General features: G+C 38.3%; 2 protein-coding genes across 3 annotated transcripts in view; one reads left to right on the top strand and one right to left on the bottom strand.

Annotated features, from left to right (window-relative positions):
* The window catches only part of Spmip7 (sperm microtubule inner protein 7), a 46,210-nt gene extending 31,868 nt beyond the window's left edge, over positions 1-14,342 (bottom strand). Inside the window, exons 1-2 of the mRNA XM_048435425.3 lie at positions 13,556-14,342; positions 5,760-5,860 (exon numbers count right to left, since the gene is read on the bottom strand). Coding sequence (XP_048291382.2) covers positions 5,760-5,860; positions 13,556-14,129 — 675 coding nt within the window. The 5' untranslated portion in view covers positions 14,130-14,342. The remainder of the gene's footprint in view (positions 1-5,759; positions 5,861-13,555) is intronic.
* A 1,677-nt stretch (positions 14,343-16,019) lies between these two features.
* Zpbp (zona pellucida binding protein) overlaps positions 16,020-20,664 on the top strand; it is a 136,504-nt gene continuing 131,859 nt past the window's right edge. The window contains exons 1-2 of one of the 2 annotated variants that reach the window (XM_085692194.2): positions 16,020-16,182; positions 18,367-18,447. In XM_085692194.2, coding sequence (XP_085548320.1) covers positions 16,056-16,182; positions 18,367-18,447 — 208 coding nt within the window. In that variant the 5' untranslated portion in view covers positions 16,020-16,055. Of the gene's footprint in view, positions 16,183-16,327; positions 16,532-18,366; positions 18,448-20,664 lie in introns of those variants that run through there. The other variant, XM_085692195.2, reaches the window with a different exon arrangement.

Genomic DNA, 20,664 nt, shown 5'->3' with positions numbered 1-20,664 from the left:
CTCACTTCTAGAAGAAGCTTCTATGAAAAGGTTGAATTTCACACAAATCTGACAGTTCAGGGAAATGAGTTCCCAGAGTAGCAGGGTCTCTAATTAGTTTTGTGAAGAACCAAATTGTAACATGGATAATCTTAGGTATGTTTTCTATATCCGTTTTTTTATTTCCTGTGCTTTGTTCATAAATTGATTTCTCCCCACTTTCTAATTTCCTGGAGATGTAATTTATTAATTTCTTGAATTGACAGTTTTTCTTACCTTCTAACATACACTTTAAAGACAGGTCCTGTCTTCCAGCATTGATTTCAGTTGCCAACTAACATTTGACCACAACATTTTGATTTTCATTCTGAACATATTTTAGCTTCTCTTATGGTTGTAAATCCTCTGAATGATGGTTCATCCATGAACACATTTTATTGTTTCTAAATACACAATTTGGAAGGGTATTTTGTTCTGTTATAATTGTTCTGTGCTCATATACTATGCAGTTTATGAGTTAAAAATGTAATTTCTAGAGACTTGTTTTAAGACATTATCTATAGTAATTTGTATAAATATTCATGGAAAGAGGTATATGTGTGCATTATTTTTCATAATGCTTAAAATCTTATTTGCGAGTTTCTGTTCCTAGCAGAGTAAGCAGGTGTTTTAGATCCATGCATTCAAGCAATCTGTCTTTTAAGTACAACATTAACATTTTACATAGAAAGTAATTGCTGACTCTGAGTTTGAAACTACTGCCTCATGAGTTCCCTATGATTTACATGCCTTTGTTATAGTCTTTTTATTTTTTTTTGGTCTGAGTTCCTGATATTCAATAAATTTTGTTGTTTGTCTATCTTATTTCTACTGTTTAATCTACAAAATGCAATGTGAACACATTCTTTTTTATTTTAAAAGCTTTATTCATTTTACATACTAATCACAATTCCTCCTCCCTCATCCCTCCCCCCCCCCCCCCCCCGTCTCATCCCTATCCCACCTCCTGTGCACTCCTCAGAAAGGGTAAGGCCTCCCATGGGGAATCAACAAAGCCTGATACATCAAGTTGAGGTAGGACCAAGCCCTTCCCCCCTGTATCAAGGCTTGAACAAGGCATCATATCATAGGGAATGGGCTTCGAAAATCCATCTCATGCACCAGGGATAGATCCTGGTCCTACTGCCAGGAGTCTTACAAACAGACCAAGTCACACAACTGTCACGGGCAAGCAGAGGGCCCTAGTTCGGTCCCATGCTGTTGGTCTAGAGTCTGTGAGCTCCTGCAAGCTCAGGCCAGCTGTCTCTGTGCGTTTTCTCATCATCTTGACTCCCCTTGCTTATGAGCACATATTTTTGAGGATTAAGTATAACTATTGCTTTTACTCTTCCCTCAGGAAAGATGAAAAGCACTTCCACATTTAACTACATTTAACTTCTGACCTTCTTTCAGACTAAATTATTCAATTTTTATTTTCCTTCAAAATATATATGTTCAAAACTCCACAAAGTTAGCTAGGCAATTAACAGCAAATCAATCCCACACCAGTTATGTTTTAAGGGGTTATTTATTTTGGGGGGTAAAACTTACATACATCATAAACCGTCAGGAAGGGAGCCTAGTCGCTGGAGCAGGAGCAGGGAGCAGGAGCCGGGACCAAGCGCCGGAACCAAGAGGCCCGAGTCGAGATCTGTGGCTCTTTTTAAAAGAGAAATATACCACGCCCCAGTGGGCTGGTATTTCAGAGGCTATTGGCTGACGGAGAGGAAGGTGCTCCCGCAGCACTGTGGGCTCGTGCTTCAGCGACTATTGGCTGAAGCAGCGGAAGATACTCCCGCAGCAGGCAGTGGCCCCACACACCTTTAATCCTAGCACTCAGGAGGCAGAGGCAGGCAGATCTCTGTGAGTTCAAGGTTAGCCTGGTCTACAGAGTTACTCCTAGGATAGTCCTAGACATAAACCCTGTCTGGAAAAACAAAAAACAAAACAAAACAACAAGAACAAAAAAACAAAAACCCAACCAACCAACTAAAAAAAATAATTCCACAAAGTTGTCACTATTATTTGATAGACTCATTTATACTAACCACGCACTCATTATAATTTGCTCTTCATTCATGCCTGTATTTCTGATTGCAGTATTTCCTTCTCTACTGACAAATGAATACCTTACATATATATTTTTTAAGTTTTTGTCTGCTTTAGGATAAACTGTGTGATCTTGACTAAAATGCCTTGAATTATTAACATTCTAAAGTGCATTTCAGTGTAATAGAATCCTAAGTGGTCTAGTGATGAAGTAGTGATAACAATGGGACTCAGATGGCAGGAGTGATGGGATTCCAGCCTTGCCTACCTTCTGTTATATTTGGAAGAACATAAATATTGCTGTGACTTTGGAGAAGGATTCTCTTGTTTGGGCTGTTTCAAGGCACCACTATTGCATTTTGCTTTGCTTTTCCCCTGGAGGTTATGGCATGGAGTTCTTTTTATATGCCCCAACTTTATCCTATTCTTTAAATGATTGGATTGATGGGTTAAACGTTTATAAAATGAATCTTGGGTCCATGGAGATGGACACTAAGAGAGACTTACATAAATCTAATTGACATGGGAAGTAGAAAAAGACAAGATCTCCTGAGTAAATTGGGAGCATGGGGACCTTGGGGGAGGGCTGAAGCGGGGAGGGGAGAGGCAGGGAGAGGAGCAGATAAAAATGTAGAGTTCAATAAAAATCAATAAAAAAAGCAAAAAAAAAAAAAAAGAAAAAAAAAGAAAAAGAAACCCAGGTGTTGCTTTTGCAGAGGACTGGAGTTAGAGTTTGGATCCTAACTTAACTGATGTCAACACATCAGGTGACTCCAGCTCCACAGAATCGACACCCTGTTCTGGATTCCACAGGCATCTGCACCCTCACTTCCAAACACATACACAAAAATAAAATTAAAATTTTAGTACATTGATATTTACCTCATCAATTTTATTTATTCAAATGCTGTCAATTCTATAGATGACTAAATACCAAAATTCCAGCAAATTTTGTTTTATTTTGTTTTTTTGAAAGTAATTTTATTAAATTATAAAAGTTTCCATTTCTGCCCCTCCCCCAACACCCTCCCACTCCCCCCACTCCCTCTCCTCCTCCCTCTCCATCCCCAAGAGCAGTCAGGATTTCCTGTCCTGTGGGAAGTTCAAGTTCCTCTCCCCTCCCTCAGGTCCAGGAAGGTTAGTGTCCAGACAGACTGGATCCGCAAAATCCAGTATATGCAGAGGAAACAAGTCCCAGTGTCATTGTCAATGGCTTTTCAGAAAGACTCCGGGCCAGTCACATTCAGAGAATCCAGCCACATTCAGAGAATCTGGTTGGATCGCGTCCTCGTTCAGTCCCAGTCCTATATACATAAAATTACAATTTGATAATCTCTATAGTGTAATAAAGTGTGCTGTACTGTGCCCAAAGAAAGTATGGTAAGAAAAACTGGTCTATAGGCAAATTTTGTTTTTATCTATAAACTTTTGTTACTCTGAAATTTCTTCTTTCAATACTGTCTTATCAAATTAATAGTTAATGTTCTAGAACTCATATTATAAGTTATAGCCTTCAAATCAATACTAGTATATTATATATGCCAATACTACATGGTAAGATCATTGCTTCAAAAAAAAACCAGTTTTTCTTACCATACTTTCTTTGGGCACAGTACAACACACCTTATTACACTATAGAGATTATCAAATTGTACTTTTATGTATATATGACAAAGTATAACTCTTTTTGATAATGTAAAATAATCACTGTATTTAAGACAATTTGACAAGATTAAATGCTATTCCTTACACAAAATATTTGCATCTCTTTAAGCTAATGTTATATGACATTACAAGTATGACAAGTTGTATCTATTTTATTTTCTAAAATTGAATATTTTCAACACAGCACTAGTTCTGAGGCTTATAGATAAATCTCAGAGAAGTTTAAATATGAAAATGGCTCCCAGTTTGTGGAATTGGAAACCCATCAAATGTCAGTTTTCTCCTCCTAACAATGAGAGTCCTCAAAGATTGACATCCGTCTGTCTTTATTGTTCTTCATAAGGGAGACAACAGCGTCTTAATGTGAGTTCAAACTTAATCTGGGAGTACCCCAAGTTCATTTCTCACTGTGCTGTGGAGGACACATGTTCTTGTTGCTCATAATCTTGGTAAGGCACTGGTATTCTGATGAACTTTCACTGGAATTTGAATTTTTTTTTCTGACAAAATTTTCTTCTGCATCCTGACTATGAATTTACAAGCTGTGACTTCTAAATTCTATGTGTCCTAGTTTCCTTATGAAATGTTTTGAAGTCTGTGTCCTCAGATTTATTACCTGTGTAGTTTTCTGAAATTATTCTCCTCATGACATCTACTGGAGTCTTCTGTTTGTTTTAGGAAAGGATCAGCAGAGAGCCTGACTCATTATTCCTGATGTCTTTTCGGCACTTTTGACAGCTCCACTGAAGCTGAAGAAGAGTCATATTTATGTTTATCCTTACATGATACTGGTAGTACCCACAATAAAATTCTTTAATACCACCACAAATATCTGCACTGCAAATATCTTACATTCTCTTAGAATTTCTTCATATTCAATATGTCAAGACAAAAGATGGCTACTGCTTTCTAGACTTTAGACAACGCAATCACTACACACTGTGTAAAACGGTGAACTTCAGAAGTTTGCTACTTTTTTCTTATGACCCTCCTGGAAACTTCTGCCCTCATTCCTGTTAGGACTGATGCTGGAAGCAATGGTGCACGTTCTGGTTCTTTTGCTCATATCTTCTATTTAATGCACAGAAGAAAATGTGAAAGGTGCCCCAGAAAGCCCTAGAAAAACACAGATAAACAACTGTGTTTTATATATTGCTTCTGTGTTATTCTATCTTCTATTTCTGGGATTCTAGCAAGCACATGTACTTTCTTTTCTATTCCCAACTCTTATCTAGTTTTACCTTTTTGTATATTTGTGCTTTGTGACATACAGCTTCTTCTGATTTATTTATTCCTATCAAATTATCTCTTTAACCATATCTAATTTTCTGCAGCACCATCAAAGACCTATGAACTGTGTTTCTCACTTTGGAGCTACTCTTTTTCTGCTTTTATAGTTTTTTTTAATTTAGAATTCATGAAAATTATGGTCTTTGCCAAGACCTAGAATTCAATAATTTCTCAGTTTTCACACACGCACACACATACACACATACACACACACATTGTGTGAAACAAGACATGTAATTATTATTATTTGAGACTGGTTTATTTTACTTAGCATGATGACATGGGCCATACAAAATTGAAACTGACCTACATCTTAAGAAAGGATAATTAAATTATAATTCATGCATGGAATGGAATGCTTTCCTTATGAAGCTAAGTAAAATAAAGATATTTATATTAACATAATATTGATAGGATTTTGAAGTCTTCAATCTGAGGACTCCCCTTTCATGGAATAGGAAACCAAGGTACGTGCGCCATACTGGGATATGGTAAGGGTGCTTCCTATGTGGAAAGCAGTTCTCCTCAGATGAAGTATTTTAAGGCTGCTGTTATGCTATTTACACATTTTGGTACTATGTAAACTAATAAAAAGGTTTTATTTGTTTTAAAGCTGAAAAGGAGATGCACTTAGTGAATAGTAGCTATTTTTTCCCCTGGGAAAGAAGATACCAAACACAGGGATGATGACGTAAGCAAACTTTAGTGTATCTTACTACCTGCTAAGGAAATCTTACTTTACTTGTTGCCTCCTCATCAAATGTGTGTATGCGACTCATTAAGCTTCTTTTGTGTTCGTGAACTGGTAACGGAGCAGCTTTCACTGGGCTTGTCCAACCTGGAAACCAAAAATTCACGCATTTCAGGTAAAATATACAGATATGTTTCTTCTGTTAGAAACATTTAGTTAATGTGCATTAAACTGTAACAAGACTTCTGGAAATTGTAGGTTTAGTTTGATGTTTTCCAAATTGCATGAAACGCATGCTAAGATTACTAACTAAAATATTTGGGTCATAATTTTCCACAGTTCTGGACTCAATTTAGTGCTCTGAACTAGTTGGTCATTTTTCCAATTCCTATATTGACTGTGTACATCAAATGAATTCAGAGGCGTGTGTGCTGACCAAACCTTACAAACTTTAAATTGTGTTAGTACGAAGACCTAGAGTCTGAGCATGTTACATGGAATTTGTGGATATCTGCATCTATAGTAAAACCAATGTTCACTTTGAGCTACAGCTATCATAGCCATAGAAGATACAAACCACAACTTATGCATATACAGTACTAGCCAAGCAGAATACTTGATCCAAGACCGTTTCTCAGTCCTAGTACACGTTTTAAGTTTAAAATAAATAATAGCGATTTATTTATCCCAGAGATAGGTTATGTGGGTTTCTAGGTGAAATGCTCTGCTGTAAAACTCGTGGAAACAAACATTCTTGTACCTTTATAAAGCTTATTTGGTATAGTGGAGTCATATCTAACCCTTTTATGGGGACTAAGCCATTGAAGTGTACTGGAGGCAAACCATTCAAACACATGACTGGTAACATTCAGCTTCCTTCTTTGGTCTGCTATGGATCTGTCTTATTCTAAATACCATGCAGTAGATAGTAGTGTTAGAGAAAGCTTCTATGTAACCATTTCTTGCAGTTTAGAGAAGCATAATCTAAGTCATCCACTGTTACCAGTTGTTCTTAGCTTAATTTTCTGTTGCTTAAACTACGACTTCTTTGTGTTTAGCAGACTCCTGTTATTTTCCGTGTTTTTTTTTTTTTTTATAACAGCTCTGTCTATTGCACAGATTTGTCTAAACATTTGTCTTAGGGTTTCTATAACTGTGAAGAGACACCATACCACAGCAACTCTTATAAGGAAAACATTCAATTAGGGTAACTTGCTTATAGTTTCAGAGTTTATGAGTTTCAGAGTCTATGATCATCATGGCGGGGAGCATGACAGCATGCAGGCAGACATGGTGCTGGCTCCATCTTGATCAGAAGGCAACAGGAAGTGGACTCAGACACTGGACATTATCTTGGGCATGAGAAAACTCAAAGTCTGCCCCCACAGTGACACACTTCCTCCAACAAGGCCATTCCTTCTCCAACCAAGTCTCACCTCCTAATAGTGTCTCTCCCTTTGAACTTATAGAGGCAATTACATTCAAAGTACTACAACATTTATACTTAAAAAAATAACAGTTTTAAAGGTTCATATTAGTTACAAATCTAGATGTACTGTCTTGCATGTGAGCTTTGAATTCATACCTGGTCCTGTCACTTAGACAATGACCACCCTTGGAAGTACTCTGCCTCCAAATTCTCACTGATTTAGACAACTTCAGTAGATGAAACAGCTGGGACCATGAGATTCCTCCCCCTTTTTCTTTATTTAGCTACTTTGGGCCAATTTGCCTAGATCGTAGGTACCATTTTCTCTTATATCCATACTAACCTACCTAACTACTGCATTTTTAAAGAAAAGAGCATAACAATCCACATTTGATCTTCAAAATGATGGGTTCCACAGGGACTTGTGCCACAGTGGAGGATGGGCTCACTTTACCATGTGACTGACTTCACTTGAGCAGAGAAAAACAACCATGGTTTACTGCCATCTTAGCTAGGGAGTTTATCAAGATGGAAGCAACCAAGCATCTGGGCTTCCATCTTTGCTAATGATATCATAAAGGCAAATGTCATGTGACTTCGCCACCATTTTGCTTAAACATTACCACATGACACAAACTAAAATGGTGGCACCCATAAAACTTCATAGTCCCATTGAGTTCCCTGGGACAGCACACCCCTTTATATTAGACTAAGGAGAACATCAAACCTCTAAAATGTTTATTTTATAATTTTAATGTTTTTGTTTGTTTCATTTTCGATAGTTTTGCACAATACAATGATTGGCTTCAAAGGAGAATCTAAATGCTTTCCTGGCCTGCTGCCTCCAATACTGGCATATTAGCACAGGGAGCTAACACTCTTGAGAGTCACAGTCCCTAAAGAGACTCAAAGGACAAATGGTCAAGTGCTAGACCAGCTCCTGCCAGTGAGGAGCCACTGCAATAGTCTCTGCCAGGTCACACTGTCTGCTGCTTTTGTGACACATCTTCAGGCTTGTTTTCCCCTAACTGCAAAAAACACTCCCCCCTTACTGTCCCATTGACATGTATCTGTTTTTGTTTCTTCCTGATCTAACAATATGCTTTAAGGTTTTCCTTTAACAACAAAAGTTATAAAACCATAATCACAACAAAACAGAAACGTTCAACATATTGATTTTAAAGCATGTTTTATTTATGATTATGTCCATATAGACTGTCCACATGTGCTTTGTAACATTCTGTATTTAGTAACAAATTGACTTCTAAGTAAGTGCTCATGGAAATTAAAGTTGTTAACTTGGCTCAACTTAATTTTGTTCATAGGAAAACTAAAATGAATCATAATAATGGTTAATAGTCCCGAATCTTTCTTGGACCAATTAATACAAGTTTCTTAAATTTAAAAATGTCTACATCTGCTTTTAAGAACAAGACACATGGATAAGATATGCATAACCATATACTTCTAATTAAATATTTTTTTGTTTTGTTTTTCGAGACAGGGTCTCTCTGTAGCTTTGGAGCCTATCCTGGAACTAGCTCTTGTAGACCAGGTTGGCCTTAAACTCACAGAGATCGACCTGCCTCTGACTCCCAAGTGCTGGGATTATAGGCGTGTGTTTCCACTCTCTAATCGCCTGACTCTAATCAAATATTATCCCCTTGATCCTGCTTGATTTTTCCAGCCTCTTATGACCCCAGACTCTTTCTTAAATCCTGAATGACAAGATAATGCTCTTCTCAAATTTATCAACTCTGCTAGCACCCTTCTTATTCTGCCCTAACTCACTCCTGCCAAATACTACAGTCCTTTGAGACACAATATAAATCTCTCCCCCACTACACTGGGTCCTCTATATATTGACACCCACCTCCCCTCACTGACTCATCTCTGTGTTTCCCATTGCTAATCCTCCTCCTCCACCCTTCTGGGCAATCTCTCAGCTTCATTCTGTAACCAAGTCACCCTTTTTCAGCTCTCAAACTTTGTAGAGGTTTCTCTAGGAGTGCGTGAAGGTGGTAGAAAGATGCCTCATAGCTGATCAAGTTAAAATTCTCCTCTGCTCTATAATACCAACCCAATCTATTCTCCCTTAGAGCCTGGTGAAAGATCCTAGCTCCTCATCCCCCTTTCTGCAGTAAGTACCCAAAGAGACAAAATTCACCTCCTTCTTTTTATCTGTTCTAAGGGTTGAGAATGAAGGGTTCATGAACTAAAAGCCTCAGGTGCCCGGAAAAACTCTAGACATGACAGTTGACTTGACTGATAAAACCTGTGCAAAATTCTGATAAGGAGGGCCACATACCAAACCCGTTGGTATCTCCACTTCCAGATTGAGTCTTCTATCTCTAATGTACCCCCACTCTTATTTTGTCCTCTAAAGCCTCAAGATCCACACACTGCACGCATACAAGCTCCCATTCTGCAGAGGCTGAGGTGCTTCAGCTGTTCCGACTAAAGTACACTTCTACTTCTGGAGATGCCCACCAACTTCTATTTCCTCATCGCCTACATCAATCTCCATCTAACACTATGTGTGTCCAAATGGAATTCCTGTAACTTCTCATTTAGTTTTTTTTTTTAGATAGAATAGAAAGAAATCATATAACCAATTAATACATAGGCTAAGTTGTCCAACTCAGGACATGAAGGAATCAAGACAATAAAATAGCCATTTCAAAAAGCTGACCAAACAAAACCCCCAACATTGCCCCACTAGAGAGCTATATTTTATATTGTATTAGGCATTTTGTAATGAATTTTTAATTAATTTCCTGAATCTTTCAGAGAAGTCTGTAAGGATGATATCTACAATGTGAACTGCTCCAAAGACACAATATATCTGAGATTTATATCCTAAGTAAATTACAACAGGTGAGAGAATTACTTGATTGTTTAATTTGCTATTGTAAGAGGGCTGTTGAATACTAGGGATTTGTGTGTGTGTGTGTGTGTGTGTGTGTACACATACGATGGATGGTCGTAGCAAAAAGCAACAATGGATACTATGCAGACAACCCATCTAATTATATACTAGAAATCTTAAGACACTAACCATATAATATATTTAGCAAAGTTATAGCCTTCAAAGTATTTGCTGTTCTGTAAGTAGAAACTAATGGGCACATCCAAATGAAAAGCAGAACTTGGTTCTGAGGTGCTGATGAACGAGCAGAAACTTCATGTACATGAGTACTGAAACCACTATGAGGCAACTGTAACAATAATGGAGACCAGAGTTCTGTGAGGTTGCAGAAAAGGGTTATCTAGTCCAACCAGATTGTCAGGAGTTAGGAACATCTTCCTGAAGATGACAACTGATCTAATCTTGAAAATTAAATAGGACTTAAATTTTTGAAAAAGGGGAAGTGGATGAAAAGCAGTTGTTCCAGGCAGGGAAATAGCATGCACTGTAGGAGCCAGGTCTGTGAAAGCAGAGTGCGAGGAAACTACAGAGTGGAGAGTTAGAGCTATTGTACCGAGTCAGGAAGGGAATGGCGGAAGAGCCGGAGAAGAACGTGTCAGCATGGGAGATCCTGGGGCTTAACTTGTAGATGGATTTCTTTGGAGTGTTTTAGAGAGTTTAAAACTTTCAGGAGTCCCCATGAGTTCCTCAGGTGACTAACAGAAGTGACAGTGCTGGGGTGACTCTAATAGCTTCCATAGACAGTCCTGCAATGCTCTGGGGACAGAAGCATCTTCTTTGTCCTCTAATCAGAGTCTTGCTTTATGAATTAAGGCACTGTACAAATCTTGGATCCAGACGTTAGTATTTGGGAGCTATGTGGACAGAGATGTGGGCAAAGGAAAGATTGCGAGAGGTGGTTTGTACAGCCCAGGTGTTCAGTGGTCATCTCCGAATTCCACTCGGACACCCCATTCCCAGCTTATTCTGGGTTCCAATATTGAATATATTTCTTATTCAGATGGAGTTGTTGTGACCATTCTAAGCTGGGTTTTCTTTATCTTTACTGTTATCACCATTGAAAGAAGAAGTTAAAGAACAGCAAAGAGTGAGTCAAGTTTGTGGCATGCAGTTTAAGTGTTCAACATGTTTATGAACCACTGATTAGTACACATAACATTATTGCTTATATTACTTTCATAATAAAAATGACGACTCATTGAAGCTCCATTTCTTTCTGCCATCCAAGGGTCAAGGGGAGTAGGCGGCTTTTTACAAGTCCGGAAAGCTTTATGAAGAGGCAAATCTCCAGACTGCTTTACTTTTGATTTCTCACCCTCCATAACTGACATACATGTGTAGCCAGTCTTATGTATATATTTTTATAGATGTCAAAGGTAAGGTAGTTACCTTAGGAAGATGGAAAGATGGAAAGACACACAGAGGGTTTAAATACTGACATCAGCTGGAGTCCAAAGTGAAGGAAAGCAGGTGACAATAGACAAACTCATTTTAGCTATGGCAAGGAAAACCAAGCCGTCTGCTGCAATGAAAGGGAGAGTCTAGGAGAGAGCTCAGGCATAATTAGACTGGGTTTAGAACCATTGCCTGGTAGAGTATAAAAAGAGCCATCCAGGAACAAAAAAGTGATAATATTAGACAGTACTGGGATCTTCTTCATATAAAATAGTGACTATCAACATGCTATGTACCACTCTCCTTAGTTTATAAGCAAAGAAATACAGGTAGATAGAGAATTCTATGTGGCCCTGGACCGCATAACTTAGGATTGAAGCTCAGAGTGTCCTGATCTTGGAGTCTAAACTCTCAGGTTCTGTTCTGAATTAGGCAGTAGAATGTACAGCTCAGATAAGACCTCAATTTCATTCTAAGTGTTGGTACCATGTTTATCAAAACAATCTTGGTAATTTAGGGCCTTTAATAAGTACTTCTTCACCCTAAAGTCATTTTTAATGATATTTTAAGAATTCAGGGTAAGAACTAGTTTCAAGAACAGACAGGCAGCAGTGGCACACGCCTTTAATTCTAGCACTTGGGATGTAGAGGCAGGTGGATCTCTGAATTAGAAGTCAGTCTGGTCTATAGAATGAGTTCCAGGACTTCCAGAGATACACAGAGAAACCCTGTCCCCCCACCAAAAAAAAAAACAAACAAAAACAAAGAACTGATCAACAATGTTCCCTTTGAAATTATATTGGACTGCAGTTTTGTGCTTTCCTGGTATAAATATCATATGCATCTAAAAATGACTTTATCTTTTTAATGATGTATTATTAGTAATAAGCTATTATATGTTGGAATATTAATAAAGAATGAACCCACGCTCCTGTTTTGATTTCTAGTAACAAACATAGTTTTTTTGTTGAAACAAATTTGTTTGCTGATCAGTAACTTATTTTCCCAGATAGAATTTTCAGATAACCAACTCAAAATATGCTGACCTCATTAGTACGCTACATAGGAATTCTGTAACTCAGGCATTCCCTTAAGCTCACCTTGAAGACCATAAGTGGAGTGATATGCAAAAAGTACTACTCTTCCCCATGTTTACGCCTCTTCAGTTCCTCTCTTCCACCTTAAAAGTGGTTGGAAGGCGAGGCTGGAGTCATTCTGACTGCTCTTTTCCATTTCGATTTCTTTTTCTTGCTCGGTACTTAGTAACTTCACTATTTCTCTGAGAGGAATGTCAAAACGTATGCATCTTTACTGTGCATGGGGGGCCTTGCCCTCCTTCATATATTGTCTTCCTTCATCATCTAAGGTTTGGGATGAAAGCTGAAGATGAACTGTGGAAGTGTCCTGCAGTTTTGGACACCACAGCAGGCCAAGCACCTCTGCCACAGGTTTGACCTTTTCCTTTTCCCACAGTCAAAGATGCTAATCTTCTATCCCTCCCTCCCTGCCTACCATGCACACTTCCCTACACAGGACGTGGTTGTTGTGGTTTTCCTTTGAAGATATTTCTCACTACAAATGTGTCCAGAGAATCCTAGCACAGATGACAGCAGTACCATTAATTCAGCCTTCGGAAGCATAAGGCTATTTATGGAGGGTTTGCTTCTCTTTAGTTCCCGTTCTTACCCAATTTACTTATATCTTCTTTCACATTTCATTTCAGTCCCTGAAACCTCACTCTTTTCCCTCAGCAGATTGTTTATAAGGGAGAGAAATAAAGAGAGAAGCTTGTTATAAAATTATGGAAGTGATACATAAATCCTCTTCTGGTAAAATAAGGCTATCTATAAAACTATATCTGGACTTATGTTTGCTGTTGATCAGTACAAATCGTATTTGGTTTTTAATCAAAATTTTGTTTGTATAAGCAGATTTGTATCATTTTAATAAAACCTTCTTAAAATCTAACTTAAAATAATTTGTCTGGTTTTAATTTATGCTACTATAACTGCCAAAATTCTGAAAAGCTCCAGTTCATGCTCCTTTACCTCACATAAGAGACATCTCAAGGCTATGTTACTTTCCTTACCGCCAAGTTTTGCCCTGATGGCAATGTCTGGCACTTCCTTGGAATTCCATCTTCTGCTCTGTTGCAGTTCTTCTGAAAGTATCGTTTGCCTTTTGATTGTTGTTTGAAATCCTTTGTCTGGCCTCGGAACTCGGTTTTGAGGTTTCACATCACTGAAACTCACCAGGTTTGGTATGGTTCTGCCAACGCCCGGCTTTAAATCAGCATCAGCACCAGGACTCAGGAATCCTGAGCAGGGATCACCTAAGGGCACATCATCACGAAGTGGAAACAGTGGATACTCCTTCCCATAGGGTGGGGGATAAGGGTAGTGGAAATGGTAATCCGGCAGCACTGAAGGGGGATAAGGATGAAATTTTAAAAATACAGGGTTGCCTTTCCTTTCAAATCTGCCATAGTTATGTCTGTCTTCGATTCCTTTCACAAAGGGCATGTTCATTTTCTGTAAGAGATCACAGTAGTGTGGGTAATCTGGATGCTCGATAGTCCTTGATCCTGAGAAGCTGAACCTTTTAGGAATACTTATCTTTCCGGATTTGTTCTTAACCTCCATATCCATGGAATTTCTCATCATTTTTAAGGATTGCAAATTAGATTCTTTTGATAATTATTTTTTTCTTTAGGTATTAAGAGCCCATATTTCCAATAATGGGAGATTAAGATTAATCTAGCATAAAGTCATTAATTCAATTTTCTAAATGTTAGTATTTTTTAAATCTCAAGGTATTTTTTTTCCTGCTGAGAGATAGGGAAGTACAGAAACAGGGCAGAATAAAAAAAAAGAGCCTTTGTTGCTTGGCAACAGGTAGAACCACAACTCATAGAACTACTTATTATGTGACTCATAATGCATTTCTTAAGAATCATCCCCCAAAAGTGCTAGTAATATTTCTATTACATTTTTATCCAATACTCATGAAACTAATATCATATATATTTACATATAGGTACAAATATGTATTTTTCATGTTTATGTTTTGTGGGTAAGATAATCACTTAAAGAATATACTGAAGTTGATCGTGTGAATATACCACATATACAGTCTCTCTCTGTGACATACAAACTAGAACTAAGTATTTAGCTGATATGTGATAAAAATTGGTATGTTTAATTTAAACACACTGCAACAATGAACATGCATTATACTCATTTTCAAGGAAAGTAATTCAGAAACTATAGGCAATAGTAAAGGTGCATCCTTTTATGATTAAAATTATCCTCAGTTTTCTTAAGGACACCACAATGTCCAGAGGAAAAGCAATGAGGGTTTTTATGTTATTTCAGTAAATGGCAACATAAAAAAAAAATCTGTTTTAAATGATAAGTGTACCAGCCCATTTAAGAGCTGTTTTTAAATAGACAATTTGGTGTGTGAAAACTGCAACTAAATTGAAGTATTAGAATTTGAGGGATAAAAACCCCGCACCTTCCTTAAATGAATCAAGCAAGCAAACAAACAAAACCAAAGCAAGCTTGTACAATATTCAGGAACAGAACGGATAAGTCAGATCAACTGTAAAGAAGTTTGTATAAGCAGTGGCCACGCCCACCTTTGATGATGTTTGAAATTTTGAGCTATACTACTAAACAAGAGGTAAAATTGAAAATAAATGGTTAAGTCTTTCAGCATGAGGTCCTGGACACAGTATATCCAAAACATTAAGTCAGAGAGTTTTTAATTCACCCCATACCGCTCATTTCTTCATATTAAAGTGAAGCCAGACTGTTTTTAGTTGTTCAAAATATTTAAGATTTATTTCTATCACAGCTCGACTATCATTAAATGCGTCCAAAGGCAGAAGGGTGGAGTATGATTCTCTTTCGCCTTAAAATACACTGTCACTATAAGTCGCCTCCTCTTAGCTGGTTTGGTATGTTTTCCCGGATTCAGGTTCTGAAAGATGATCTTCCAAGCTGAATCAATTTTATCTAGGGTCATTTCCTTTGTTTCCCCATCATGTCATCTGTTTTAGGCGAAACCTTTAATCCCTCCTAGGTGTTCACTGCATCTCGCTTCCACGAAGTTCCACATATTGAGAATGTACAAGTTGTTGGCATTACTATAGTCGGTTACTTTATGAGACCTATACGTGCCTTGTCATTAGTTCTCAGGATCTGCAGTCATGAGTAGGCACCCAAAGGCTGAAACTCAGTACACTGCCAGGGTAGTCAGAAGGGTTTTCCTTTCTACCACAGACACCAGAGAAAGGCCAAGGTTAGAACTCTGGGGCACAAGATTCTTCTCCTAGCTTTGGAATCTCTGACAAGCCACTTCGGTTCTGGCGGGTTCCCTCAGGGGTGCGGTGGCCTCAAAGGCCTCCCGTGCGTTCCCAAGACAGCTCCCAAGCTAGCACATCTCCCGCAGACGGTCCGAGCGGAAGCGGCGGCGTGTCCGTCGGTCCGTCCTTCCGGCCCGCCGTCCGCCAACTTCCGGCGGCGGGTGGGCGCGCGCCAGGTAACGACCTTCGGCGCCGAGGCTCGGCCGGCGGCGGCGTGTGGATGGAGGCCTTGGCCCCGGGCCGGGCTCCGCGGGGCCGGCGGCGGGCCGGGGCTGCGGGCTCCGCGCTCTCGGCGCTGTCGGTGGCCGCCGTCCTGCTCTCCTCCTTGCTGCGGGCGCCCCCTGCAGGTGAGGCTCGGCGCCGCACGGAGGGCGCTCCGGCGGCCGCGGCTCCTCACGAGAATTGCGTTGGGCCCGAGTCACGTGACCCCGTCCCCGTCCCACCTAGCGGGCCCTTCCTGTGGCTGCTCCTGCACCGGGGAGCCTTGGTTCGTGTCCGAGTCTGAAAGAGAACGATAGGAAAGATCGTGATGGGAATGCGAATGCGAATGAGGCGTAGCTGCAGGAGATTGTTCAGATGTGAAGCTTTCAATGAAAAGTGCCTTCATAAACTTCAGTTCGTGGGTCACCGCCCACCTTGTGTTTCAGAGCGACCATCTACAGTGTTGTGTTGTGCTGGACCTGTGCTGTCACCACAGTGAGCTTTTAAAACATCTTTGGTGGTGGAGCGCCCTCTGTTGGTTCTCGATGTAAAATGCAGGGTGTCGCTGGGGTTTTGGGATTTAAAGTGAAAACCCTCCTCACAGTTCAAAAATATATGCTGGAGAAAGAAAGGAAAGTTTACCAGATTTGTCTTTTTTAAAGTAGAAGGCTGTGGTTGTAATTTGTGTGTGTTTTAAGGTGTAGCCTTACTACTAATAAGCTCTGTCCCATAGATCCTAAGGCAACGTACTAAAGATAACACTTGTCAGAAGTTAAAATTTGTTCATATAAGGGAGAACCAAGGATACAAACGTAGGAGGAATGTGAAGAAAGGAATAGGGCTGAGTAAAGAAAGAAAAGGGGTGTGCTTGTTAGTTTAACTTGACACAAACTATAGGCACTTGGGGATAGGAACCCTCAATTGAAGATTTGTTTCTACCCGATTGACCTGTGAGCATGTCTGAGAAATATTTTTTTAAAATTACTTTTGATGTGAGACGGACAAGTTCTCTGGGGGTGGTGCCATCCCTGGGCAGGTTGTCCTGGGCTGTGTAAGAAAGCAGGCTGAACAAGCCAGAGGAAGGAAGTCAGCAAGTAGTGTTCCTCCATGCTTCTACTTCACTTCCTTATGCCAGATTTGAACTTGAATCCTTGCCTTGCCTTTCCTGGACAATGTATACATTGTCAGTGTATACCTGAAAGGTGAAATAAACCCTCTCTGCACGCTGTCCCATGCTGATTTGGGGCATAGTGTTTATCACAGCAACAGAAGGCATACTGGGACACGATGGGAGTGGGGGTATGACAATTACTCCTTATATATTATAAAGACCAGTTGTTTAGTGCAAAGGTAGTTCTGTGAGAATAAAGAATTGTCTTTCATTTTACTGCCTAAGGAAGATACATTTGAATATGGCTGTTGACCTTATACCTGGTAATGAAAGTTTGTGTTTTTGTTTTAAAATGTTTCCTGGCTTTCCTTTTCTCCAATAAGGACTATCAAAAATAGCATAAGCAATTAGTATCTTAGCATATAAACTGTGAGTAGTAAAGGCTGATATTTATATAGCACTTCACAGCTCCTACAATAAACCAGTAAGGTTGGAGTTACTGTCAATCTCATTGCAGACGAACCCCTCCAACTGGTGGTTTAAAGTAACTTTCTCGATTTCAGGGTGTGGCAGAATTTTCAATAAGCTCTGCCCCAGCCTTCAATGCCATGATCTCCCCTTTTACTTGCTTGCTGCCAAGGCTCTTTGGGGTTAATGCTTTACAGTCATTGCATAGCCTTCCCCATTCATTTTGTCCCCAGCATCATGCCATAATATATATGCTCATCCAACAATGAAGAAAGACTGTCAAGATGTTTTTCATAGTTACAGTTTTAATAGTTTCCATGTTAAAGGTGAGGTGCTTGCAAATGGTTCTTGATAAATGGTTCTTGACTTAAACACTAGTGCTTCCATCAATGGAGTTTGTACCAAGAAAAATGGTGTACGTGTATGATTAACTGCATTCCATTGTATATTGTTAAAAGAGACATGCCAGTTATTTTCTATGATAGCTGAGTAATGAGGACAGGAGAAGAATTTGATTTGGGCCCTTTAAGGTGGGAGAGTATTGTAAGTAGACACAGTAAGACTGGGTTCAGATTTATAACAGGGGTAAGTATATTAAATTCTTTATAGAATATGCAGAGCGGTAGGAAACATGTCATAGGAGACTGGTTTATACTCTTTGCAGTGGAGGCAAGATACTCTTGTTTTAATATTTTGGAATTTTTACAAGACAGAGTTAGAAGATCATTTGTTTTCTTTTTGTTTTTCATAGTTGGATATTTGGCTCGATTGCCAAGAAGTTTTCGCTTGGCTCAAGATTCACTGAAAATAGTTGGATCATCACATTTTCCCGGTACTCATGAATAGCTTTTCAGTAATAGAATGTTACTATCGTCCATCTACAATTATTAGTCTGTTGAAAAGACTAGTGCTTCCCAGTTAACTCTGGTTTCCGAAGTCCATTTAATTCTGTGGAGTTGAATTAAAGTTGTTTCTCTGTAGAGCTGGAGACATTCAAGTCTAATTCTGTGTGCAAAGAAAAGTTATTTCTAAAAGTTAACTAAAGTTTCCTGTAGTGCTTTTCCTTGTAACAGATGCACTTCTCACTATGATATTAAATGTAGGAAGGTTAAATATGCAAAGATAATTTCATTTGAGATTTAAACACCATAAAGATTTTGGATATATGTTTTCAGAGTATTTACATGAGACACAACAGCTGCAACATTTTTGGGATTTTATTCAGTTAATTTTATTTGTCATGAAATGCCTTCTTTAATGTTTTTTCAGTTTGTTGACAAGGTTGACAGCCAGCAGAACTCAATTTCACACCATCATCATATTGTAAAAAAAGCTCCTGTGTTCATTAAGCAAGTATTCCTGGCCCCTGGACACTGCTAATACTTTCTGATTGGTAGTTGCTGTTCTGGCCTTAAGTAAAACTACACATTATATGGCCTTTGCATTTTCTTTTTGTGATACTGTTGAGATTGTATAAATACTTCATTCCTTCTTATAGTTGGATAATGTTCTTTTGTATATTAATGTATGTTTTGAATTCTCTTAAGTTTATTTTAGGAGAATAATTTATAATCATAATGATATGATACCATATCAGTGATATGTTCAGTCTATAAAATACTTTCCAGAGGGCCTTCCTTGTTTCCCTTCATAGCAGCAATGTATGAAGTCCAGACTTCTTAACATGCACACCAACCCTTGGTACTGTCAATGTGTTTTTATTATCACCATCCTACTTGTGTGTGAAATGATAGCTTATTGTGGTTTTGAGTTTCTAATCACTAATGAGGTGCTCTTCTCATATATATCTTATCTTATCTATCTATCTATCTATCTATCTATCTATCTATCTATCTAATCTTTTTTTAGGAATGCCTATTTGAGACCATATCTGGCTCTTAATTATTGCTTTTGTTGAGTTGTGGAGTTTTTTCTTTTGCATTAATACTGTATATAATACCACATAGTATCCTGACTGTTGGAAGCTTATTAAATGTAATATGACTTACTAACATTTTCTACCATTCTGTCAATTATATTTTTACTTTTTAAGTTTTTTGAAAAGTACATTTTAAACTTTGATAGTCTTAGTTTATCCGTTTGTTTATTTTTAAGAGTCTTATAGTTTTCACTATAATCCATTCTGACTTACTTTTTGCTTGTGATTCTTTAGTGTATGGCTATTGTGTTGTTGAAGTCGGTCTTGCCACTGTTATTTGGCTGTGGGGTTAGTGATAGGCTCCCCATTCTGGTTCATTAGTCTGCATTTCTGTTTCTTATGCCAACAGCTTTGATATTTGAATTGTTATTACCTTATAGTGAGTCTTTCAGTGATTAAATGTGAAGCCTTCAATTTTGTTCTGTTTAAGATTTTTTTTGTTGCTACTCTGGGTCCCATTCAAATCCACATTAATTTTATAATCAGTATCAATTTCAACTAAAAGTACATTGGACTTTTAAAATAGTAGTGAACTGAATCTGTAGATCAGTTTTGCCCCTTATTAATTCTTTACTCAATAAACATTAAGTAGCTTCACATTTGTTTAAGACTAATTTATCTTCATGTTGCCTTGTAGGTTTCTGAATATGTTTTGTAGTTCTATTGTTTCTTCCTATATATCCTTTTAGTTCTGTTTTAAATGAAAGAATTTAATTTAGCTAAGTTTAGATTGTTTATTGTTTGTTTATAGACATGCTATTAACATTTCCATATTGATATCATACCTTTCACTTGCATAATTTATTTCTTAGCTCTCTTTGGGGTTATTCTTTAGCATTTTCCATGCAAAGTATGACTCCCAAAGTTAGCTGCATGGTTTTGTTTCTGGTATGAATGCAAGTTTTTCTTGCAAGTTGCTTCATTTAGAACTTCCTCATCAATATTGATTATAGCAAACGGCTTTGTGTTGTGCTATTTTAGGGGATAGGGCATGTCTCCAATTTTGACTATTCAACACAATGCTGTGATTTTAAAGATGTTCTTAATCTGACTGAAAATGATTCCTTCTGTTCTGTTTTGAGTGTTTTCACTGTGAAGAGTGTTGGATTT

Source organism: Myodes glareolus, chromosome 8 (genome assembly GCF_982192425.1).
Source record: "Myodes glareolus chromosome 8, mMyoGla1.1, whole genome shotgun sequence".
NCBI lineage: Eukaryota > Metazoa > Chordata > Mammalia > Rodentia > Cricetidae > Myodes > Myodes glareolus.
Note: the sequence above shows the minus strand (reverse complement) of the source record. Positions and strands in the feature narration are given on the sequence as shown.